The 27,993-nt window shown below is 31.4% G+C and overlaps 1 protein-coding gene across 1 annotated transcript; it reads left to right on the forward strand.

Annotated features, from left to right (window-relative positions):
• The first annotated feature begins 125 nt into the window (after positions 1–125).
• LOC139496098 (GTPase IMAP family member 9-like) lies at positions 126–27,338 on the forward strand. Its single transcript, XM_071284558.1, has 4 exons — positions 126–252; positions 8,103–8,162; positions 10,807–10,835; positions 25,880–27,338. Exons 2-4 carry the CDS (start codon positions 8,105–8,107, stop codon positions 26,762–26,764), a joined length of 972 nt encoding a protein of 323 aa, XP_071140659.1. The 5' UTR covers positions 126–252; positions 8,103–8,104; the 3' UTR covers positions 26,765–27,338.
• Positions 27,339–27,993: the final 655 nt, after the last annotated feature.

Here is a 27,993-nt window from a genome sequence, read left to right on the forward strand (position 1 = left end):
TTTTAACATTGGAACGTTTTGATGACGAATTGCACTTTGTAGAATGTGCCAATAATGATCAATCAAAAATATTGACACAACCATTGATAGCTATTAATACATCAGATAACATAATCTATATTGACCTGGTGGTCGTTTTTGCAGCGCAATAACACTTCTTTCAAAGTTTACCTAAAAGCTTTTAAATAATCTAGTTCCGTTTTTTTACGTTCTTCAACGTTTGGTTTAATTGGATTTATTTAAAAGAAAAAGGTAAGATAGAATGACAATCACAATACTTGTATTTGGATTAACAAGAATTGAGATGCAGTAAATTAAAAACTCTTTAGATTTCCAAGTAGATAAACACTTGAACTAAAAAAGAAAATCGGACAAATAAAAACTGGCAAAGCATAACCAAAAAAGGACGTTAAACAGATTCGCGGTAAGGCTATATTATAACGATTCTTGACGAAGTTGAAGATGAAGTCTTTGGTCGAGTGGTTGTCTTCTTGACACATTTCCCATTTCCATTTTCTATTTTAAAGATATAACCAAAGCACTGAGATATATTTAAATACCTTTTAGTATAGTTTTCTTGAGCGCACAAGCGTTGTGTAGAACATATTTTCTTTTCGGTTCTGACATATAAGCAGTACGCGACATTTGGTCGTTACAACTATATGGATCTGAAAAAAATAAGCATACTAGTATTAAAGGAACAACTTTTACACAACAAAAAATATTGAATTATATACACATTTTGGTAACGATAAAAAAAAAACGTGTTCGGAGTACACATATTTTTTGTTTTAAAATGTATCATTTATAGTACTATCCCTTTCACTTGAAACTGGCTATGTGTTAGTCGTCTTTGACTTATTACTTTCTGATAAGGTTATTTGGTTTAACCTATTGTAAGATTTTCATTTCGTTTGGTATTTGATATAATATTTCGGTAATTGTTATGTATTTCACTCATTGATGAACTGTTTTGTAGTTAACATTTAAAAATAATCTGAGATTACATTTAGCTAACATGATATAGTTAAATACCTTCCATAATAGACCACTTTCGAGTTCATCCGTCACCGGAAAACTCTCGTCAATTCTGCGCGCCTTTATGAAGTCATTTACTAGACAGAGGGGATCGCCTGTATCCCTGCACTGTTAACGTTCATCAAGCGTCTTAGTGATCGTCATTGTGCAGAATGAACTAGAAATAATGGTTGCTTTGTAAGTACGTAATTACAATTCCCTAAAGACGGCAGTGCTGATTGTCAATAATGAGATTTTGATTTGCCGAATTATTCGTTCAATTTAGCATTATCGTATTCCAACCACTCGCTCAACATTACAACGGAAGTGACGATGCCCCTAAACGCACGAATGATGTTCACTAAAACCAGAGTTTTTGACGGAAATGCATCGAACTCAAAAGTTGAAACTTGGACAAATGCTTATCTTCAAGATCTGAAAATAGCATCAACAGTTTTAACTTATGTATAACTTTTGTATTGTACGGATAAATGACCTGATATGTTAAAGAAAACATTACAATTTTACCTTGATCGTAGTAATCGAAGGCGAGATTTAAGGTTTCGCACACTATTTGCTATTTTATTTTTATTGATGGTTATGTTTTGTACTTGTTTTATGCGTATTTCAGGTATGACATAAACACGATGATTTTTTTTTACTTAAGTTATATACTTATCAGATAATTGACGTCCTTCAATGATATATGTACAAAAACGTCTAACTTATGCCCAGAAAATACTACTTTATTTTGTTTATGAAGTCCACAGTCATGAGTCAGTTTCAATCCAACGGTTATAATTTTATTTCGTTATAACAATGAACTATTATTCGGATGAAATAATAAAAATTCATGCAAAAATATTTGTTTTACTATGAAACTGACATTCTGAATTACTCATATTTAACTATCATAGTGATCTCAATTTTACAGTTTCTTGTTAACAACCAATAAACTGCATTAGGACAAGAGCCTAGCATCTGAAATTCAAGATATTCATTATTTTCTCTTTATATGTTGAAACATAACGACAAAATGGATATAAGAAAATTTGTTATTGTAAACACGGTACTTGCATTTATGTAAGAGATTATTGTCAATATATTTGATCAAAGTTTGTCAATATAGACAGCGTTATCAAGTATTTACAGTTTGTCACGCCGTGGTCACGTTGTTTGTCATGATAACAATTCATGATTCAAATATATGCGTTTTATAAAGTTCGGTTAAATGTTATATTTTCAAAATAGAAAAATACATTGTTCTGATATCTTTATTCGAATAAAAAAATAAGTAGTTTTTATCAAATACCAATTTAAACACCAACGTCACTAGAAACAAATAAAATGTTCTATGAAAATCAAACAATTTAATGGTTGTGTTAATAAACCGTAAATTGTAGAAATGCTTATCTGCAGTGGTGCAGTACAATTTGTACTATTCACGCATGCTCATTAACAAAATACTTTAGAAAATCATCAATGTTAAAAAAAAATACACCTAGATTAGTTTACTTAAATGTTTTCCTATAATTTATAAAATGATGAAGTAGTATTCATAAAATTCATTACTGCAGTTTTTGAGCTAGCATACTGTAAGAACTATTGCAAACTGGATTGAATAATCTTCCAAAAAGTAATAAATGCTGATTCAAGAGACTTTAAAGATATATTATGAAAACACTGGTTTCTGACATCCCTCCATATGAACGTCCGGGCTAATAGGCGAGTGACTTATTTCAAAAAGACTATTAGTTAACGACTTTAATGCACCCACCTAACACACGGCTGTATTATATATCATTCGAAAGTTGACAATCTGTACTTTTTGTTTTGCTCGGTCGTAAAAAAATCGTACGGTGCATTTTCTGTTAAAGCAAGGTCAAAGGTCATGAAAACACATTCCAATTTTTGCGATTACTAAATAAAACGCCATTTTTTTAATTCTTGTACCATAAAATTTTCCAAAAGATCATATGAACTTTATGGAACATGATACATAATTTCCAAATCAAACAAAAAATAAGAGATTCGATGCGCAAAATTTCCCGAAAATTGAAATTTATCACAAATCCTGAAAAAATGAAAAATTATTCGAAAAGCAAAATATATCTTGGGGAATCGATATTTGTATGCTAACAAAATAGATAAATGTATATGTTTTAAGTCAAGGAATATTTGTTTTGTAATTTTAAGATGCAATTATTAATTATTGTGCATAGAACAGCCTTTTATTGAAGTGTTTGCAGTTGCCCAAAAATCTGCCATCTGCAAAAAGCGATCATTTTGTTAATCTATGTTAAAAAAAGCACATCGCTAATTGTGAATATCAGGGAGGAGAATGATTTTCCATAATAAAAGAAGGGGTATTTAAAGTAAGAAAATAATATATGCCAGGTAATTGAGGTTAAAATATGTTTTTTACGAAGTCAAACTTTTTTACTTTTTGTAATCATGTTTAAATGCAAACATTACTTTGCGACTAAATCGTAGGCAACATTGAAATAAGTAACCTTGTTTAGAAACACTTGGTTGTCTAAAGCGGGATGTAAACGAACTAAATAAAATGCGGCTGCTTCTTATTTAGTTTAAAATCGTGTTATAGTAAGTCATATTAAATGTGTTTAGAAGTTTAACCGCTTTAATTATTTGAATAAAAGATGCTTTGAGTAATTTCTACATAAACTTTTAAAATACAAATGCATGTCATTGTGTATGTACAAAACTATAAGCAGTTGTGAAATAATAAAATTAAAAAGTTAAATACCCTTCCTAACCTCATAAGATCATTCGCTGTTTCATGGCATGCTGTGTTTTTTTTACTGTTGTTCGTCTCTTGGACTCTAATTTTATTTTGTTCATGGTTTTAATTAACTTTATTTGATTCATGGTTTGAGATGTTGATTGTCCCTTTGGTATTATTTTACTTTAAAGACATTAATTTGCAGTAATGAAAATCGGCCAAAAAAATCACCTCAAAGTAAAGTGAAGAAGATTAACGCAATAATACAAATATCCACGAAAATAACTTAATTTGCTCACGTTGATATATATGTAGAACCAAATCGTTATCATGATACATTTAGCTACACTGATCTATAATTGTTAAACCTTTTACTACTTGAATAGTGACGAAATATATCAAAGGGACATCAAACAAATAATTAAAAACGAACTGACAAAGCCGGGCAAAAAACGAAAAAGACAAGCAACAGTATACAAAACACAACATATGAAACTGCAGATTGAGTAATAAAAACCCCCAAATAAATTTTTGAGTGAACTCAGGGGCTCCCAAAGGGTAGTCAGATCATGTTCCACATGTGACACCCGTTTTAGTTTAAACATATTTATTTATAGTGGATTGGGAAACGAGTTTTGCAACTTAAACTAATCGCTTTCCACTTTGCGGGTGCGAGTGCTGCCTTGTAGCGGCATTAACCTGCTCTTTTTCGAAATCTACAAAGGTGTGTTTAACGTGTAAGAGATATGGCTCTCTAGTTTTCCTAGTTTTTGCTTTGTGACCCGGATTTATTTCAGTTACTAGTAAATCGATTGATGACTATTGCATAAGGGTATACTATAGTTGCCTTTATTTCAGAGGAGTTGAGGCTCAATGAAATCGATCTCCTCCTTTAGTAGTATAGATATGCAGGCGTTGCTATAATGTTGTTACATAGAAATGAAAAGTTTATAATTTTTTTATAGTTTGGTAGTAAGGGGTGTTTTTATGGGTTGTTTTATGCTCATCTCTTTTGTCGTAAAACTTGTTCTCAACCAACCCTCATCATCGATTGCAAGATACGTGATAGAGTAAACTATATCTGTTGAGTCTTTTATTTTCATTTCAATGGAAAATACGAGTCCAACAGTGTCACAAATTTTGCACTATTCAGTGCGATGACATCATCTATATAATGGAAAGTGAAGTTTCAAGATAATGATAGCTTCTTTTCAGTCGTCATCAGAAACTCTTGCATGAAAAAATCCTCGTATGAAAAATGAACTACTCATTCAAGCTATTCAGGAAGTGTAGTTTTAACTAGAATCGTTGCGTATTAATGGATATTTTTCTTCAAAATTATTCTTATTTGATGAATTATTGCATGTAAACAATGAACAACGTAATTTAAGCAATCAAGAAGTCAAGTTTTATAATGTGTTTACTAGTTTTTGAAATTCTTTGAAATTTCAATTTTCATCAATTTTTTTTCTATTTATTTTGGTGTAAATTTTCAATTCACATTAAATAAATAAAAGGTCTTTTCACTATATCAATATTTATAATGAAGCTACAAATCAAACAATTAGAAAAGTCGAAATATGTTTATTTCAGTCTGGTACATGTAGTTACAATGCAGATTGCAATTTCTTAGTTTCATCCCCTTTATTTCAAGCAATAAGATGATTCGCACACATATTTTTTACTCTAAATTTTTCAGATTCTTAAGAATTTGTTTATTAAATCTTATATTGACCACATACAATGTTTAAATAGGAAGAAATGCTTAAAAGCTGTTTTTTCGCAGATGGCGGTATTTTGGGCAACTGTATGAGTTATTATGATTTGCTGTATGATTAGAAGTAAGCATAATTTTAGGAAATTTTATGATGTCAAAAACTTCTTTGATAGTCATTACAGGATTTTACTTAGTTTTAAGTGATTAGCATTTGCACCAGAAAGAAAAATTTGGGTTTTCACACATTTTGTTAACTTTTACTCGAATTTCAGAAAACATGTGCTCTCTGTCAAAAACACGCTTTAAATATTAAAAAATGCATTTGAATAATGACTGTAAATTTCTCTGCTAACAGATTAAATTGTTTGCATATGTGAATTTAGTATATAAAAGTCATATTATGCAATCAGGCTGAAATCTTAGAAAATATGCACTTATTCGTCCTTGGCCTTTAATCTTGATTTGACGGAAATTGCACCGTACGATTTTTTTTACGACCTGGCAAAACAGATAGTACAGTTGTGTAGCTTTCAAATGATATATAATTTAGCCGTGTGTTAGGTAGGTGCATTAAAAATTTAATTTTATGATTAAAGTCACTCGCCTATAATATCTCGGAAAAGTTGAAATGTTTTCTTTTGTAGAATGTACACAGCTTTAGAATACGTTTAAAATACAAAAAAAATATGTTGTTTGAAGTTAGATAAAATCTATTCGATCATAATGTAACGGTTGACTTGTTTTCACGCTATCATAGCCATTTTAGAACAACTTTAAACACAATAAAATGTCAAAATTTAAAATACATTGACTTTTAACCGGAAACGATATTATCAAGTTCTGGTTCAAGGATCTCAGCTGCCGAAAATGTGCGATTTACAATTTCTGACGAATTATATAGTTAGCGATGATAATAGTTGTCAAAGGTACAAGGATTATAATTTAGTACGCCAGACGCGCGTTTCGTCTACATAAAACTCATCAGTGACGCTCATATCAAAATATTCATAAAGCCAAACGAGTACGAAGTTGAAGAGCATTGAGGATCCAAAATTCCAAAAAGTTGTGCCAAATACGGCTAAGGTAATAAAGATATATATATATACCTGGGATAAGAAAATCCTTAGTTTTGTTGAAAAATTCAAAGTTTTGTGATCAAGAAATTTATAGAAATGACCATATTATTGATATTCATGTCAAACCGAACTAAATACCATAACTGTGGCGATGGATTAAGGTCAATGTAATAATGATCTTCAAGTAGTTGAAGTTGAATTCGTACTCTGAAAGGGTTTAAATGAAGAAGCTTGTCGTCTAGCTGCAAATGTTCCACGCATTATAAGATCAATATTTACTGCACCAAGTTGAACATAATTAGTACTGACATTTACCTGGTTTCAGCTACTTTAGATATGACATAATCCTGCAAACGTAAAGCAACAACAGTATCCATCGTTTTATCAATATTTCTCGGCCGTATCGTACTTATAAATGCCTTAAATAAGAATATTTATGAGTGGCACATCCCTCACTTAAGGTGGTATGTGAGTCTAAAATAAAAATGATAGAATTTGTTCATACTTTGCCAAAACGTTGTATCTATTGATACATGTTGAAAAATATAATAAAAATGATAGGTCACCGCGCATTTTCTCAAGCTACACGACGGGACAAAATGACACATTTTGTATGGATTATACAGGAAAAAACACCATTTTGTGATTAGAAACTTAACAAAATGATAGAATTGTTAAATACTTCAGGAAAAGATAGCTTTCAGACACTGCTTTGAGAATATCAAAAGAAAAGATAGGGTCACCGTACATTTTTTCCGGCTAAAATACAAAATAGGAAAATTCCATACAGAATCCTTCAGAAAATGCACTTTTTTAGAGTTACCTCCCCTTAAAATGCCAATTAAAAAAAAAAAAATAAAAACAACGAAAAATAATTAACATTTGCAAAAATATCAATATTTAGAAGTTATATTCTTATAAATTGGTACTTTTAAATGAAAATGTACATTTAACATCTGCATTCCAGCATCAAATTTTGCTAACTTGATGGAAAATCTGGACCTTTGATTCTCTGTTTTTTACAATCCAAGATGGAGGAAGACACCCATACCACCTTAAACTGAGAAGGCACTATAATAGGTTACAATTTCAAGATTCATCACACGAGTCATTAGAACGAGACATCTTTTTATCTAATTTTTGATCAATCAAAAAAACAAGGGGGTAATTTGTATCAGAATCTAGTCCTGAGCTGTTTATTCTATCTGATAGTCATTCGTGTCAATGTTTCAAAATTATACTCAATAGTTTAGGGCTAATTCAAACAAATGAAAAGATTTTGACATGGATGTTCAAAGTGTTAAATATATACCACAATTTGATTATAAAGATAATAATCTTAATGTAAGTAGGAACTGATAGGTATACGATTGCCTTCATTGAATTAATTGTGACAGTTCTTTTGGTCAATTGTCTTCTATGTACCAATAACATATATATTATACAAAACTTGCATGTTTGTGTTCCTCTTGTGAGCTTTACATGTGATTTAAGGTTTTGATTTACATTGATAACAAACAGTTTGTTTTGATTCATCAAATTATTTCAGATATGGCCAGCAGTAATCTACCATATGATGACAAAGGAGACAAATATGAGAGAAATGATGGTAAGCATTTCTTTCCAATAGAATTGTATTGTACCGCTCGCTGTGAAATTACTATGTTCCATTTGGTTTAACTGATGATAGGCGCTTTGAGCAAAACATGAAATATTTAAATAATATAAGAACAGTTGCACCGTATATTTGAAACTAAGAATTATCAACAATTTTGTGATGAAATAAATGTTTTCTTAAAATCAAATGTTTGAATTATTATATTGAATTTATACCTAATCTTTGTAATTCCTTGATAATTTAAAAATTTGACAAACTATTCGTGCAGTTGTCTTTTATTTGAGACTGAATTTGTATATGTCGATGTCTTTATACTTTTGTCGTGACGTTTTCCCTCTGTAAATGATATTTATCTCATAAGGATTATCAATGATAGTTCTTCAACTGCACGCAGGACAAGCAGTATTTCATCATCCATACAAAATAAAAGATAACAAAGTATCAACTAAATTTAACATAATCATAAAAAAATATACCGTTAAGGTAGCACAATACAAAGATTTTTCATCCCCAATCAGACACTTTTAAACTGATGTTATTCCACTCATCTTTCTTAAAATTTTATAAATGAGGTACCAAAAGAAAGAAGAAGGATTAATCATTCAAATTGTGTTAATTTCATTATGACATAATTATAATATAATTAATTGTTATGTAATAAGTTGCCATATTGTGATGTCCATACTTGAATGAATTTAGCTTCTTTGTTATTCATAGCATCCCAAAATATTTTAAAGATTCTTGACAGCACAGTTTGACCTTCAAAACCATGTGTCAGATTTATCCTATTGCATTTCATTCTCTCATAAATCTTAATGAAAATTGTAACATCAATTCAAAAGAGACTACTAAATTCAATTGGGTATACAAAAAATTCTATTGATGTTTTTTGGAAATCTGAGACACAGTTTTGAAGGTCAAGCTGTGTTGTACAAGAATATATAAAATATTTTGGGATGCTATGAAGAACAAAGACGCTTAATTCATTCAAGTGTGGACATCACAATATAGCAAATAATTACATAATAATTAATTATGTAATAATTATGTCATAATAAAATTATCACAATTTGAAAGATTAATCTTTCTTCTTTCTTTTGGTACCTCATTTATAAAATATAAAGAAGGATGAAATGAATTACATCAGTTTAAAGTTGTCTGATTGGGAGTGAAAAAATCTTTGTATTGTGCTACCTTAAGGGCTATTATGCATGCTGATATGAAATCTTGAACTGAACATTTTTTCTTTAACTTCAATAAAATGCTGAACATTCTTAACAATCAAACAATGATTTTTATTGAATATACAACTATGATTATTAAAACTGCATTAACATATCAAACTAAAAATAATTAAAAGAATTTGTTTAATACATTTTTTACTCCTATCCGACATAACCAGAAAAACAACAGATATATAAGAATGATCCTTTTTTTCAACCCTATTTCAAATTTGAGTTTAATTCAAATGAACCAAAGGCTCTCAACATGTACTAGAATATCCGTTTAGTTGTAACCGACTTCAACACTTAAATAACGCATGTTTAGCACAACAGCTGTGAGCTGGGAAACTACAGTCTATATGTAACAGGGAATTCCCAGAAAAAAAACCATCTCACGTTTAAAAAGGAGTAGTTCAATTTTCTATAAAACTATACAAACCCTGTGTTACATTTTAATTTCCTACCTCAACCTTCATCATGCATTCTGAATCACCGTTTACGTTTAAATAAGTGCTTGGCATCTATATTTTTGCAATAAGGCTGCACTCAAACATGCGATGACATTTTGAAGGAGCTTTATATCAGCAAAGCATATTGACAATTATAATATTTAAAAAAAAAACAAAAAAAAAACCCGGATTTCTTTAGTATGTAAACCCAGTTTCTAAATGTGCCCAAATTGTCAACAACATAACACTTCAAGAATCCTAAGTTCATTTTTTAGTTTAAAAATAAATCCTTACATTAATTTCTGTAACATATGGAAGGTAACTCTATCTGAGTTTTATGATTTTGTTTTTTAGACTTCTTGTTAGCAACATTAATAGTTTGTTTCAAAGACATTTATGAATATGACAACATACATTTGACTGAGCCACTTACATCATTGATATCACGTATTGCATTCCATTTTACTGGTATATGAAACAATATTTTTCCACTTGAGTTTACGAAATATATTCATTACGATTTAAAAAATTCGTAATGCATAACAATAGTATGACAATCAAGTCTCGAATTAAAATACCGTTCTAACAGAGAGGCACATAACTTTGTCTATGATCACAATAATTAGTGGAATGGGCATGCATATCATTCATTATGACGAAAAATCGTTTTGAGAAAAAAAATTGAAGCATCATTTTGATATTCAATAATCTCGCAATGTGTTCGATTAGGTTAATGGTTACAGAGCATCAATGTCGGTATTAGTGTAGACATATAAACATATCACATAGACGTGAATAGCAAAATTGCCCAGTTTTAAGTTTAAACATATTTATTTATAGTGGATTGGAAAACAAGTTTTGCAACTTATATTAATCCCCTTCCACTTTGCATGTTCGTACCAATGCTAGCCATATATATAATTAAAAGCCATTCCATATAGTATTATCATTTTTGTTTTACAGATAATCCAAGATTTTTAACTGAGGAGGAGGTAACGTATGATATATTGATTTAAAAACTTTTTTCATAAAGAACACATTCATGTTTTCAAATGTTTTAGGATAAGTAGAGATCTGAGAAAACGAATTACTTTAGATAAGTGAAAATTGAATGGCGTAAAATTTTTCCTCAACCTTGTATTTCCAAAATGGCTTTATGCTTGTGTAAACGTCTTTAATCTGATATCATAATTCCTGTCTTTATGAAATATAGTTAAGGGGCCAGCTGAAGGACGACACCGGGTGCGGGAGTTTCTAGCTAGATTGAAGACCTATTGGTGGCCTTCGGCTGTTGTCTGCTTGATGGTCGGGTTGGTGTCGCTTTGACACATTCCCCATTTCCATTCTCAATTTTATTTGAATGGTTTCGAGTGGCTTGTTTTGAATTGCAATATGTTCACGAATTTAACAATATGGTCGTAATTATCAATTTCCACAGCATTTAAATTCTGACCTTAATTGATTCGAGAAAAGTAATTTCGTCTGTACATTAGTTCCGTTCTGTATGCACATAAATAAGTGATGCATGTAAAAACAAACCATCATAAAACAACTAAACATAATAAAAGGGATGGTCTATAGGATTTGTTTGTATTTATAGTGATCACGATGTTGACTTAATGTTGACTGCTGCCCCCCCCCCCCCCCCCCCCCCAATTTTTGACTTTTTTTTACCTATTGTATCTATTTGTTTTCTTCGCACATCGCTGGAATATGATGTGATTATCATGCAAGGTTTAACTAGCTATATGACAGGTTCAATCCACCATTTCCTACATATTGAAATGCCTGTACCAAGTTAGGAATTTGACAGTTGTTGTCCATTCGTTTGAGGTGTTTGAGATTATGAATTTGCCATTTGATTAGGGAGTTTCTTTTATGAATTTTACTCGGAGTTCAGTATTTCTGTATTTTTTTTCTCTTTCTATTCATAAGAAAGCAATACCATAACCTTATATCAGATTGAAGCATTATTAGATAGACAACAATAGACGCCTAGTATTTTAATACCGAATGAGTTAGTCAGACTCTATATAGTTATCAAGTTGTTTTGAAAAAAAATGAAAATCGAATAACTACAGTTTTGACCGGACTTAAGGTTCAACGTTAGAAGAAGATGAAGATGTAGTAGTCTTATTATTTGGTACTCATGCGGATGGTGTATTGCTGGTGAGAGTTTGTTCGAAAATGTTTTTCCTCTTGCAGTTTATTAAATAACCTACAGTTTGATTGATATCATCATACCATCTACAAAACTGCTTTACTTGTCTGAACCTTCTCAAATCACAGATTTGTCAATATAAATATCAAATTGGTATCATATAATAGTAATTTTATTTTGGAATAATGTTTGTTACTTACATTGTTAAACATTATCTTATCTTTCAATCTCTTTTTTTTTGTCAAATGTAAAATGTCATGTAGTCTACATGAAATAAAAATATATAATCTAGTTTTCTTTGGTTTATCCTTATCTGAACATTATATTGCGTTCCTTTATACTTCATATGTGTCGTTTTCGTATGTCACGGTAACCTTTGCTTATAACAACAGTATATTGTAAGAAATGACGGGTACATGCTTTTCTTAATAGCTATAACCATGTCACTGAAAAAATGATGATGATATTAACATTAATGATAAAAATGATAATAAGTGTAATAATAATAATAATAATAATAATAATAATAATAATAATAATAATATTAATAATAATAATAATGTTTTGTCAATTAATGGAGTGTTTTGTATGGCCATTTTTATTATAAGATTTTTCTTGAAAATACAATTCATTAATATTTCAAATGAAATAACTAAAAATATGATCTTATAAGGGCAGAAATTGGAAAACATGATTAAAAACGCATTCCGAAAATTAGCGGCTCAACTGCATGTTGACCAAATAATTGTCCACCATATTGACAAACTGTGAAACTGCTTACTCGCTTAGTGATATTAACAATATTAAGATGATGCTAAAAACTCCAAAGAACTTCTGGATATTTTTAAATCTCGATCTTTTTCCGACATATTTTAAATCAAAGTTTTTGATTGTTCGATCCTATATGCCACCATTCCCCATGTGAAATTAAAAAAAATCCCCTAATAGAAATAATCCACAATGCTTTTCAATATAAAAATGGCAGCATAGTTACGCTACAAATTTTATTACTTTTGAATACACTATGGCATATTTTGTAAAATATGAAAAGATTAACTATGCTACACATATTTGTTAAATTTTAAGGTGGAATTTTCTTCAAAGTGTGATATTCCTATGGGAAAAAAACTGTGTGTTTGTCCTTGCTGACCTCTTCTCATTTTTATATGCGTCGGAGGTCCCTCAGACACTTGTAAAAAAAAAAATAGAAGATCAAAAATGCCAGTTCATTTAAATTTACATTCAGATATAATGATGATGTTCTTTCATTAACAATACAAAATTTTCTGAAAATATGAAATCTTCAGAAATAACAGACAAGGCTTCTCCGTCTCATTTTTAGAGTTACATGTATATCTCAATTTTTGTCATACGCGGTCATCTGAGTACCAAAACCTATTATAAACGATACGTTTTAAGTTTTGAAATTATCAATATCTCAAAACTCAGTAGCAATATACCAATCATATGATGATACAAAATATAATATTAACAATACATTCTTTACTTAAGGAGGGAAACTCAGTTAGAACTAGTCTAATTGTCATTGAAGCCCTCAAACAAAATGCAGGTATACATTAAAATAATAAAATACAATATATATTACTAGTATAGACACGATTGAAGCATTCAAACATACAACTGGCATTAATTGAAAAGTTTTGATTACTTTTTTTTTATTTAATCATAAAAGACAGACAACAAATTATTATTATTTGCCATTTGAGTCGGATTCGACTTGCATAGAATTTTAGGAAAATGATTATAAAAATGTCTTTTGAATTTTTCCACATTACGACATTTTATATTGTGAGTGGTAAATTACTCCATACCTTAGGAAAAAAATGTATTTGGTCTTGAATCAATTATAGATAAATATAAGACAGATAGTAAGCTGTAGTGTTGCATATCATTAATATTTAGCATTGCTAAGTAATCAGGTGTTAATCCACTTATTATTTTTTACATTATAATTGATTGTTGGTATTTCATTCTTTTGTAAAAGATAGCCATATTACGAACGAGACGAACGCATAAAATTAGATGGTACAGAAAAATGACATTCAAGTAAAGTTCTTCCTACTTTTATGAAAAAATAATATGTATTTTTGATGTGTTATCAATTTTTGGTGTGTTTTGGATTTAGCTGCTACTCAGACTTTTTAAAACATCACCAATGTCTGAGCATAAAGTTGATAAACCAGGGGTATGACAACGAAAGTCTCGTTCTATTTATAAAAAGTTCATCGGAAGGTACCAAGACTTTGTTGATTAATATTTCCTATCAACTTCAAAAATAATACATGATTGTCTTGAAGTATAATTTTTAGGTATTGACGTTTGTATTCAACTTTAATCCGTATAATAGTACTCTTTTTTATGTCTTTGTGAAAAGTACTTTTACTGTTTAGTAATGTTTGGTAATATATATTTGACGTGACTTGGTACTTATACATCTCGTTATTGTGTTATTGTGCTATAGTAAAGTTTGGTATTCTTATCTATCATTTTTGCTTATGTGCTTAACCTTTGTGCCCTTTTGTGTTTCTTTGTTGGCATAGTTGTTTGTATTTATAGTGTTTAGGATTACAAAACAATGTTGACTGCTGTAGTCCTACTTTTAACATTTTTTACCTTTTTGACTGTTTGTTTTGTTCACTCATCGTTGTCAGTTTAAAGGAATTGTATGCGACTGTCATACAAGTTAGAGGTAAAGCTAGCTATAACACCAGGTTTAATCCACCAGTTAATAAATACATAGTCAGGAATACGACAGTTGTTGTCCATGCGTTTGATATTTTTGAGCCTTTTGATTTTGCCATTTGATTCGGACTTCGGTATTTTTTGTTATTTTACTTTCATTTTTATGCAGGCTTCACAATTTGATTGGAAAAAAGGAATTCGAATTCTTTTAATTGGAAAGACAGGAGCAGGTAAAAGTGTCACTGGAAATACAATGATGGGTCAAACATGGTTCAAATCAGACGCTTCCGGTAAATCAGTAACTCAAAAAGGAAAAGCTGGCAGAATAAAATGGAAAGATCAACATATTAAAATTGTAGATACTCCCGGATTATTTGACAACAGAATGACAGAGGAGGATCTCAAGTGTGAAATAATAAAATGCATAACTTTAATATTACCCGGACCACATATCATTTTGTACGTGATAAGAATTGGAAGGTATACGAAAGAAGATATTGCAGTTGCTGACAAGTTTTTTCAGATGCTTGGTGGCAATGTATTCAATAATGTGATTATTGTTTTAACAGGACGAGATGATTTAGAATTCCACGATAAATCACCGAAGAACTATTTAGAGACGCTTACCACTGAATTCAGCTGTTTTTCAAAGAAATGTGGTCAGCGGTATATCTTTGTTGACAATCGATCAAAAAATAAGATTGGTGAATGGGTTAATATGTACTCTGCAATTGATAAAATGTTGAAGGAAAATAATCATTCTTATTATACCAACCAGCTATTGATGGAGCTTGATGAAGTGTTTGGTGGACTAGTAGCTCAACGCGTTGCCGTCCACAGAGCCATAACGAGGGAAGAAATAATTGCCGATTTAGAAAAGGAAATTGAAAACGAAGGAAGTGCACTTAGTGTCTTGTTAAGAAATGCATCCGTTGGAGCAATTATATCGTGTGGACTATTAAGTGCGATATTTGAATGTTCTATTCCGATGATGGGTGCTGGTGCACTAATCGGTGCAGGAGGCGCAATAATATATACAGGCAGTACATACGCTAAAAAAAAATTATGCACAATATCATAGATTCTTAATCAAACTGAAAGTAACAGATTGGTTGTATACCGTAAATACTACAAAGACGTTAGTGAGAATACAATTTTGGATTGTACTACAACATTTCAACCAAAGTATTTGCGTTCCACAGAGAGTAATATAGTAATAACATATAGCATAACACGTCACAGCTTAAGGCCTTTAATGTACATCTGAAGGTCCGTCCGTACTATGCCTTGGTCTAAACTACACTCAAAATAAAAAAAAATTAAACACATTAAAGCATTGATACATCTTGTCTTCTAGTAAATGTTGTAAAAGTGCTTTTAACTAGTTCCTTAACTACTACTTATAAAAAAAAACATCTTAACAGTACAAGAACAAGCAGCAGACTTGTTCTTGTTCAGTAATACATCACAACTTATGACCAAAGTCAGGATAGACTTTGATCTTGATGGTTTTTGTTGTCGAAAAATAAAGAATTTTCTAAATAAATTTCAGAAATTTAACTAAAGGAACATTAAATAATAATAAAAAAACCGATTAAGACAGTTCGTCTTAAATCTAAATTTAAATTAAATCTTTTGGTTTAACACTTGGAATTCTACACTAAAATTAAAGACAACACAGAAGATTGTTCATTCCCTATTGTTACTTTTCCCTTTTTGGATGGTCATGTTCCTTTGGCATTATCTAACGATATTTCTATATCACAACTAGTTCTGAATGCCCATGTCTGTTGTTATGTTTATGATTTCAATGAATGTAACCGATGTATGTCTTGTAAAATATTAAGTCAGGGGTTACGATAAATTACTTAAAACCTTAACTAAATACTTCCACCGAATGATATAAAAATTTAGTTTTGAAATTTATTTGTATCTGTTCAAACGGGACAACTTATTTTTAGCTCACTGGCCCGAGAAATTCTCATCACATGGCGTCCGTCGTTTGTGTTCCGTCGTCGTCGTCGTTAACGTTTTACATATTGAACTTCTTCTACAGAAACACTGAATGGAATGGAACCAAACAGAGCATGAATATTCCTTATGAGACAACTCTCCATCTAAGTCACAATTTATAATACTAATCAAGTGTTGTCGATCCAGCATACAAGACGGTCGCCAGCGGGGGACTTAGTTGAACATAGTAACTTATGGAAAATACGTACAAATGTCTTCTTTTAGAGAACCACTGGATGGAATAAAACCAAAATAGCATGAATGTTCCTTATGAAGTGCTGACCAAGTGTTGTAGCAGAACCATCACCAAAGATTACCGCCAGCTGGGACTTTCTTTAACAAGGACCATATGGGAAATATATACAAATACTCTTTCAGAGAACAACTGAACGGTAGGAAACCAAAAAATAGCATGAATGTTCCTTATGAGGTGCTGATCAAGTGATGTTACTTTGTAGCTGATCCGTCATAAAAAAATGGCCGCCAGCGGGGGACTTATTTTAACATAGGCCCCTTCGAGGAAAACATTCAAATGTCTTCTTTTAGAGAACCACTGACTGGAATGAACTAAACATGTCATAGGTGCTGATATAGTGTTGCTACTTTGTTGCTGATTTACGGTTCAAGATGGCTTTATTACTAAATTACGGGGCCAATATTTTAACCAAATTTGGCCTCAATCATTATTTAAGTATCTGAAATGATTTAATAATTTTTTATATGATTATAAGTAGAGTCAGGTTAGCGACACAGGCACTTGAGAGCCTCTAGTTAGTATAACATTGAAGTTGTTTACCGAGACTAGACATTTAGAAACGATTCCAGTAGACTTATCAATCAATTACATAGACTTATTCTGAAAAGTTAATTCAACACTGTAATTAGATCTTCAAAAAATGTTTTATTGGTATTAATACTGCCTTTGTTATAAGTTCCCAGCTATGTATTGGCTTTATTAAAATATAACTGCTGATTGATATTTTAGTCTCAGATGCATGATCAGTTATATATAATATAGGCTTTGAGCTGGCTATCAGTAACTACGAGTACTCTCATATATGTACGAAAAGTCTTAGTTGTGTGGATGTTCCTGTCCCCATCCACTCTGTGTTGTTGCTAGATGTAGTTATATTTGTATGCAACTGATTTTTATAGTTTGTATATATATCATGTATATTGTACTGTTAAACTAATGTCACAGGAAAGGGGAAGGTTTAACGCTTTCACGGTATTTTAACACTACCACATTCGTTATTTACCTGTTTCAAGTGAGCAGCAACTATATCAGTGGTTGTCTTTTATTGCGTGAAACCTGTTTGTTTTTCGTTCCTAATTTTGCACATATGAGCTTTAGTTTCCTTGTATTAATTTTTTTACATTTGTCATGTCGGTGTCTTGTATTGCCGACTATGCGGTGAGGGCTTTGTTTAGTATAATAGGTCTTACGGTGACCTATATTTGTTATTGTTTATGTCATTTGGTCTCTTGTGGATAGTTGTCTCATTGGCAATCATACCATCTTTCTATTTTTATATAAGATGTCTGTTTAAGTGTACTTAACATTTTATAATTATTCACATGACCCTATATTGTGTGCAATAATGTAAAGGTAGATGTGATATTAAAGCTTGTATTTGCACTTATTATTACATTATCAAATCGAGTTTTGATCGTATTTATAGCACATTCTGGGTGAGGTATGCTCAAACGAAAACATGATCACATATTTGAAAATTTGCTTTTTATCAAAATAAACCATTTAACTTCGACATTATTTTGATACGAAGATAAAAAGATAACATTACAGCGAAAATAAATCAAATCCTTTAAACATTAATGACATGAACCAATTGTTAATAAATTCGTTTACATATAACACCATTGTCGTTATTTGTCACACATCAACAAAAAGAATACAATGATTTTACACATGTTTTAATTAAGCTACAATTATGTTCTTTTGTGGTCATACATTGTTATTCATGTCCACACCAAAAGTAAATGCTTAAAGTAAAGCAAACCAATAATATATCAGCACCGAAACACATAAATAGATCCGAGATAAACAGTTAAAACAATTAAAAAAATAACTTTGCCTGGGGAAGTTGAAGCCTTAGTTATCTAAATAATTTCTAAATCAATCAATTATTATATATATCAAGTCAATACTGATGCATGGATTCTTTTCTATACATGTTAATTTTTGTTTTTGTTTTTCTTTCATACCAATATAAAGAGCACACTTCGATAATATATGGCTACATAATATATTGGTAATACATAATTATTAACCAGCGATAGTAGTATTTGTTTACTTTTTGTTTTAATCTACCATTACTTCTGAACCCTTCCAGAACACTGGCATAGGACATTTGTGGAGTTTCAACTTTCCAATATTTAGTTATCTTTAAATGGATGGCAAACTATCATTGTCTGTTTGCCGTTTGTCTTGACGAATAATGATGATATTCTTAAAAATGTGGCTTATTATTGACCCCTTTGGTATGTTCATATGAAATGTTGTATCTGTTCATATATATATAAGTGCCTATTAATAGCAGCACATGACATACAAATCTATGGGAGTGTGGATTAATCAGTACAGAGATTAATTCAATTACACAAATAAAATTATAGATTCCCTAACAATGTAATTTTAACACACTATTTAATATGTAAATATAAGAATGTTTAAAATATTTACAAAATGATGAAAATAAACGCAATATTTCGCTAGACCAACTAGCTTTATCAAGCGTGCATCTATTCAGGTGAAATCGGATGTAGACGATAAAAAAACCTTTTGCAGCTCAATGTATATGTTGCACTTAGCTGCCTTGAAAATACGAAAATTGTGCAGCTCTATGTATATGTTGCACTTGGAATTAGCTGCCTTGAAAATACATAATTGGTAGTTGAAGTTAGCAACGTCCATTGGCCAATATTACGGGATAAAAAGGACGATGCTTTGTTTTAAATTATTCTTATCTTTCCTGTATCTTTTCTCGTCTTTTTCGTTAAGACCATCAGGTTCTAAAGTGTGGAGTTGGTGGATCCAAAAGTTTTCTCTTCTCCTTCTCACCATGGTGTCCCACTCGGTGTTGACTTCTATAATTTGGAAAGTAAAAATTATCAAAAGGATGTTTCGTTGAACGAAGATGTCTTGTGAGAGGACAGTTTTTGTTGGTTTTGAACGATGAACGATGGTTATTGAGCCGAATATTAAATTTGTCAATTGTTTCTCCCACATACTGAATGCCACAAGTGTCACATGTTAATATATAAATTGAGTTCTCCGTTTTACAGTTGGAATAGATGTAGATGGTATAATTTTGTTTCGTAACGGAGCTGATGAAAGAACTGCTTGTATTGGCAGCTTAACAACACAAACACTTCCTTCGACCACATTGTTTGTAGCAACCGGGCGATGGAGTAGGCTGCTTTGCTAAAACAGATGTCACTAATTTGTCACGGATGTTTTTAGGTCTTTTAAAGGCCATGACTGGTGGTGAGGAAAATACTTTTTTTTAGATTTAAATCATTTTCTATAATTTTCCAATGCTTCTGAACAATGGATGACTCATTTCTAAAATCAGGATGGTAAGTGAGTACAAGGGGTGTTCTGTTAGCTGCTTTATTCTTATCTTTGTACTCAGGAAGTTCGTGCGAACACTAATGTTACGACCATGTCCTAAAATACCGTAATTAGCTCCAACGACTCTCCTAGCTTGTAGAGGTCATCTGTGTGATATTCGTTTCGAAATTAATAAATGCTCCCTTAAAGTAAGGTCTCTTTAAAATTTGTTATATTTCGCAGTTTTAATTTGCTTTTTTCGAATTAGTCTAAACGTTTTTATTTAGTCTATAATGTGAGCTTAGTTTATTGCACACCCCGTACAGATGCCTTAAACTTCCGAAAAAGAGTGTAAACCCGCGGAAATATAACTATTGATCTTGTTCATTCTTGCAATACGCTTCGTAACTTTTGTGGTTAATTTGTGCACTGGGATTGCATTTACTTGTATATGACAGTGACATACATATATCATCTGTCTGGGTCTTACGGGTTAGATATAAAAAAAAACATTGTATTTGACGATGTTCGCAATAAATATTCACATGAAGGGTAGCATATCAACCAATGTTTCAGACTCATCTACTGCGATTATCGCAGCAGTTAATTCAGTACTGGTTAATATAATTCACTTGTTATCAATTCAGTACTATTCAACTGATTTTCAAACAAAATAGCCTAATGCAGGTGTGTACTGGAAAATCATGTTTTATATGATTATGTATTAATAGTTACGCAGTGTGCAAGTGCTCTGATGCAATGAAAAACGACAACTGTTTAAATGAGAGTGAACGTGCTATTTGTATTTGTATTACGAGCCAAAACCAACATACAAACAATTGCAAGTAGGGGGGGGGGGGGGGGGGGGGGGGGGGTTGTTGAAATTACACTGTAAAATTGGGTCCAGAATTTTAAAGAAAAGTAGTGATTTGGTCCAGGTGAAAAAGATTGAAAATAGCACTTCGGAAGCTGTCAAAAGATTTCAAGACGCCCTAAAGATAAAATTGTCCACATTTTGAGTTAGAGACGATAAAGTTTTCTCTAATTTTGATATTATTTGTCCAAAAAGGAGTTCAACACACTGTAAAAATTTCTTTGAGAAAGCGCAGGTTGGATTTTTTTTATTTTTATTTATGTTCTAAAAGAAATGCACTACGAAATAATTGTGGTCTCCGACCAAACCACTAAAATCACAAAACCTCTCAAAATTACACTTGTTTTGGTTGTTTCTTTGCAAGAAATACAGATCTGTCATGTTTATCTTGTTGTCTCCGTAAAGTACATGATCATTGTCAATAGTCTCAAAAACAATGGCCCCAGTGTTTAAACCAATATTGGTCATGTTGATATTCTAAATATAACAGCAATTCATCATGAGTATTTTTTGTTTGGCAATAGGGGATAGTCATTGAAGTTTCATAATTGGCAATATAAAACTATGTTTAAGGCCACACCAATTTAAATTCTTGTTCTACGGATTTTTGGACTCCAAAATTTGGGGCGAGCGAGCGATTTGAAAATTTTAATAAAAAAATATTTAATTTACAAATTTTTTAGGCGAAGCTTGAAAAGTAAAGGCGAGCGATTATAATTTTTTTTTGTAAACATAAAATAGTAGGTTTTGACAATATTAAAGCTTGATTTATCACTTGTACTTTGACATTTCTTTAATTTCTGAAGTATTTTTTCCCTGTTCACCAAGAAATAATTAAATCTGGTCTATGTATGTGTGACTGACAATGAGACGGTTCTCCATCCAAGTCATAATCAGTTTGGGGACAACCCCTTAATGTTATAAATATCCCTTTTACATGTTTTATGAGGGATCAATGTAAGTTATAATATATTTGTTTGTACAAAAGGGCTCATATTTTCTCAAAGAACTATATATCTATCTGGTATTAAATGGTCAAACATGTCCAAGAATTTTGTAATATTCGTGGACTTTAACCAAGTTAACACATTTACTTTAACAGTTTAATATTATTCAAAATAAGTGGACCCCTCTTTTAGAAAAAGTTGTTTAAATTATGATGTAGCTCTCCTCTTTTTGAGTACAAAATTCTCAGTTTTCAAAGATTTTGTATAGAAGAACTATACAAATCCTTGGTATTTCTATTTTCTTTTCTACATAAGTGAACTGACCCCTTGTCTGAGGGAGGGTTCTCATCCTGATAATAACAAACACAGGTCAAAGTACGGCCTTTTACACAGGGCATTGATACAGCCAAACAGCAGGCTATAAAGGACCCCAAAAATATTAGCATACACAATTCGAACAGGAAAACCAACGATCTAATTTATATATCATGTATATATCCAAACGGGAAAATACCAATGAACAACATCGGTCAGCAACAAACAATAACTGCTGAACGACAGGCCCCTCAATCAATCAGGACAGGTGCATACACATGCAGCGGCTGTGGATAGTTTTGTTTCGCCAGCATACAATATAATTGCAGTTGAAGGATAATCCTTCAGAAGTTCTTTGTACTTTATTCTAACAACGAATATTTTTTGATAGGGAATATAAGTAAGGGGGAAAGTAACCAATTTTGTGTTCTTTACGGGTATCCTCTGTTATAAATTTATATCGGAGCACTCCTGCTTTGGAAAAATAGGTTTCATGCTGAAACAAATATTCTCACAAATATTTACAAAGTGTGGTGGGGTGCTTTTATGTTTAAAATCGTTATTTACAGGTTAGACTGTGATTTTAAAAACAAATGTTGATATCTTTTTATAATATTTACAAATAAAAAACGGTGCGGGAAATGGTCACGATTACATTTCCGGATGCGGGAAGCGGGAATATAAAAAAAAATAAAAAAATTCTGTTTTGAAAAAAATAGGTGCGAGCGGGTCCGTCGAACAAGGAATCAAATTGGTGTGGCCTAAACGGATTATTTCCTATTTTAATGTGACGTGCTTTTTTTGCTTTGTAAACAATACTGTGATAAAATTCTCGATATATCTATACTTAGCACAGACTCAGAGATGTATATTATAATAGCTGTTACAATATACTTCCCATGTAAATCCACATGTATTGAAACCTATTTGCAAACCCTTTGCCGAATTTATTGTTTAAAAAATTTCAATAAAAAAAGACAAACTTTTATTCTTGTTCGGATGCATAATAAAAAAGAAGTTATGCACAAGAGCTCGGAGAAACCAACAAAATAAAAATAAAATAGAATTCCGCGAAAGTCTATTAATGTTTTTGGAAAATTTAATTTATTTCAAAACATGACGTCATACAAATGAAAACGCTAGAGTTGAAAGTTTTCTGTTACGTTAATCATCGAATTGTCAAGGTAGGTTTTGTTTAATTTTCTATTGTATTGCATTATTTGCATATTTCGCTGATTTCAACAAGTCAACATGGCAGCTCCTTAGTTAAGAAGTGTCAACTTTAATTCGGATTTGACGGTAGCTGTTGAGAAAAACATGTAAATTAAAATGGCAATTGTTGGTTTTGAGATTTAAAAGAATAAAACAGATTTTTTTCTAGCTGTTGTTCACGAAATAATCCATGCAAGCTGCAGATTTATTAGAATGTTTGAGGTTTATCTAACAGGGATTAAAAAAAGGAACAGCTACAAACACAGCATACCCATCCTCGCTTCAGTTTTTTTAATGATCGTATTTGTCCTATTAGAATCGAAATAATTCATGGAAGCCATAGATAGCTGGAAATTTACACATGGCCTGGGCCGTGATATTCGTTGATTTTTCCCCTCGCTAACGCTCAGGAAATAATTCGATAGAATTTAAGAGTCTTAATTATTTTAAAATGTGATATTTCCTAGATTATATAAGACTTACAAAGTCCAGAGACTCATGACTTGGGACAGATGCAAATCAGGTTTAGTGAGATCTCAGCTCTACCCTTTACCTCTAGCAAATGAAAAAAAAAAAAAAAACAGCACACAGAAATACGCACAGTAAAACTCAGCTTAAAAGAAGGTATAAGTCCAATATTAGAATAAGTAACAACGTTAACTAAATGAAATGACAATGATACACACATTAATAAAGGACTATAGCTACTAGCAGTTATATATATATTAAAATTTCCCTTTTTTTGTAGCCACTATTCTTTGGCAAATTTAACGTTATGCTTCTATCCAAACTTGGTCGATATGCCAGTATCTGTAGTGACGTACATTAGACAAAGAATGACGTTATCACACATTTTAATGTATTTGTACAAAGCTTTTATTGGAATGTTTTGTCGCACATTATTACAATCGGACTGGCAAATAGTATTCTTTATTGCAATGTTGCTTACCAGGACAGTGCATTCAAATATAATACATGTAAATTTGTCGATCCATTAAATAATACTATTCTAAAGGGATATCAGTTTTACACGGTTATTCGATCCTTGATCCTTAAATATTGTGTTCATTGATGTATCATTGATGTTGTTATCAATAAAACGAAATACAACTGTATACTACTCTCATTTATATATTCTCATAAAAGGTCCTATAATCTGTCGATACTTTTATTTTGGCAATGTACAAGATTAATTACTTATATTTGTAATGAACGGTTTCACTGGATGCTATACATATTGAACAGCATTCACTGATCATGTAGTCTTTGTCACAATATTTTGGTATAAGTTGTTTGAACTAGCTTTTAGTAACTGTGAGTACTCTCAAATTTGTACGACTGTGTTTATATTTATTATTTACGTGCTCTATGTCGATCTGGTGAGTTCAGTGCTTTTTTAATATCAGTTGTATAGTTTGTGCTGATGTTGTGATATCATACCACTCAAATATGTGTGCCTTCTTGATTAAGGTAAATGACGAAGCACTGTCATTTTATGGTCTTTTATATCGTTATAAGCAGTATTGTTTTTCTCATTGTAAAAGCTGATCGCTTTTGAAATCCATATGATTACATGTTGTACTGTTATAGACAATTCATAAATATTTAGACTGTTTGAGGTAATTTGAATAAATCAATTTGTTTTAATACTTGAGGCAACGGTATGTAGTGGTAATGCATACACAATATAAGGTCAACTGCAGAAAAAATATGTATTTTTTTGTATGAAGCTGTAAACTGGGGTAAGCGAAGTTTTACCGAGCCCTTTCCCAGTTTTCTGCCGAATATGAAAAAAAAAATATGTTTGTGACATTGATCTTATAATGTTTTCCTCATGCAACTTAAACCAATACATTGATAGCTATTTATATTATTAATTTAATTTCAAAATTATAACTATTCGTAAATGAACATCTGATTGTAGAAAAAAATATTCATAATAAAATTGACATTGCACATAGCTGTGTTACTTTATTTAGGAACTACACACAAGAAGTTATAGTATAAAGTCCAAGTGTTGGATGAATATGAGATATAAGTGTAACCGAAACATAAACTACTAAAGATCATTTACTGAAATTAAACAATCAAGATTCATAATATTTAAAGGGGGGAAATCTCATTGTCATAATCACACACTAGTGTACACTTTTGTCTGTTTTCCTGTTGGACTATTACGGCTATTGATCATATTATTCAATATGTTAGATATATATTTTATCAATTTATTATTTCAGAGTGAAATCAGAATGGTTTTAATCGGTAGAACAGGTTCCGGTATCAGTGCATCAGGAAATTCCATATTAAAGCAAGCTTGTTTCCAGTCCGACTCATCAGGGTCGTCCGTTACAAAGACGTGCTGCATCGGAACAACTGAACGAGGTGGAAAGATCATTAAAGTAGTCGATACTCCTGGATTGTTTGGTAATATTATGACAGTCGATGAAATTCGTTGTGAAATTTTAAATTGCTTTTCTTTGATATCTCCTGGTCCCCATGTAATCGTGTACGTGCTTAGAATTTGCCGATTCACAGATGAAGAGATACAAGGTGTAAAAAAGTTTTTACAAGTCTTTGGAGGGAATCCGCTGCATTACACCATTATTCTTTTTACTGGCGTTGACGACTTAGAATGGGATCAAACGAGCAACGAAGAGTACTTAAAGAATGCACCTTCATACCTAAAGGAATTGGTTAAAGCCTGTTGTAGACGATTTGTTTTTTTCAACAACCGATTATCTAGTTCTGTAGAATCTGACTTTCAACTAGATGATTTCTTTGAAACTGTGGAGAAAATGTTAGAGGTAAATAAAAAAAGAATTCCGTATTATACCTATCAAATTTGTACACATATCAATGAAGATGCACATTATGATGGTGTATTAAAACAAGAGAAAGATGTATGTAACCGTCAATCACGACAGATAAGTGGAGGCATCGCACTTGTTGCAGGATTATTTGCTTATGCAATAACGGGTAATATCATACCAGCAGTTGTTGGTTTAAGAACAGGAATAAATGTAATGACATATTTCAGTGATGTGAAAGAAACCAACGATACACTCAATACAGTTCTAGATGAAATAAAGAATGACAGCACACATCCTTGCACAATATCATAAAAAAAGATGTTTGAATACTAAGAGATGTTTGTGATCAATATTCTATAATGTCTTCCCCGAAAAATCTAATAATTAACATATAGGTTACTGCGGTTAAAATACAGTTTCGATAATCACATGTACATGTTCTTACTTTGTGTTGTTTCTCATGTTATATTATATATCTTTAAATATATGAGTTATTCTATTATTTTTTATTTGTTTTGCTCTGTGTTGCTGCTATCATTAACTGATACCTTGATGCTAATGAAAAGTTTTTGATTTGAGGCAACTACACAACCCAAAGATGGTCGTCAAATCAAAGATGAACAACATAAGTTACCAGGAATACAATACCATGCACTTAATGAAATATATGGAAGGCCGTAACTGTCTTATAGTGTAAATATGTAATGTGTTTTGTCGCCTGTCATCTCTACTTTAAATTATGTGTTAATGCCTTTATTTTTGAAAACTGTATCTCTGTATTATGTCGAACTAATTATCTGTTTGGTCAAACAATTGTAGGATGGCATTGCTAATCTTTGTTGTGTGAAATAGGCTGTGCATTATGTTTAACTACTATGTATTTCATGAACAATCGATACTCTCTGTTAACAATCATTATGTGGTTATGTGTAAAAACCTTTTACATTAAGTGCAAACATCTATTACGTTATGTGCCAATGCATATACATGTATCATAATGTGCAAACAGCTATTAAATCATGTACAAACACCTATTACGTTATCTAAAAATGTCAATTGCATTATGTACAAATACCAATTACATTATATAAAAACACCTATAACGTTGTGTGCAAACACTTATTAATAGGGATTGCCAATAAAATGACATGCGTACTTAACTCGACGTTCCCACCAATAATTGTTGTTGAATAGGTGTTCCGACACCCCGTTAGTCCGACACCCCATTGGTCCGACACACCAATAGTCCGACAATACAATTAATTCCGACCAGTAGTAGTAGGCAAATACACTGAAACTTATTAATTTGTGAACCTATTGTTAGACCAGTTTTTAGAGAGCGATCAGGAACAACATAAGATAACTTGCATGCCGAAACTATCATGTGAACACACACCTTTCACATCAATTAACTTGTCAATTAACACACTATTGGAACAGAATATCTTACCCCTCAGCGCTTCATTGCGGGAGATGCAAACAACAATCTTCAACTCATTTATTGGTAAATTAATTGATTTAATATTGTTGATTAAAGATAT

The sequence above is a fragment of the Mytilus edulis genome, chromosome 11, assembly GCF_963676685.1.
Source record: "Mytilus edulis chromosome 11, xbMytEdul2.2, whole genome shotgun sequence".
Lineage (NCBI taxonomy): Eukaryota > Metazoa > Mollusca > Bivalvia > Mytilida > Mytilidae > Mytilus > Mytilus edulis.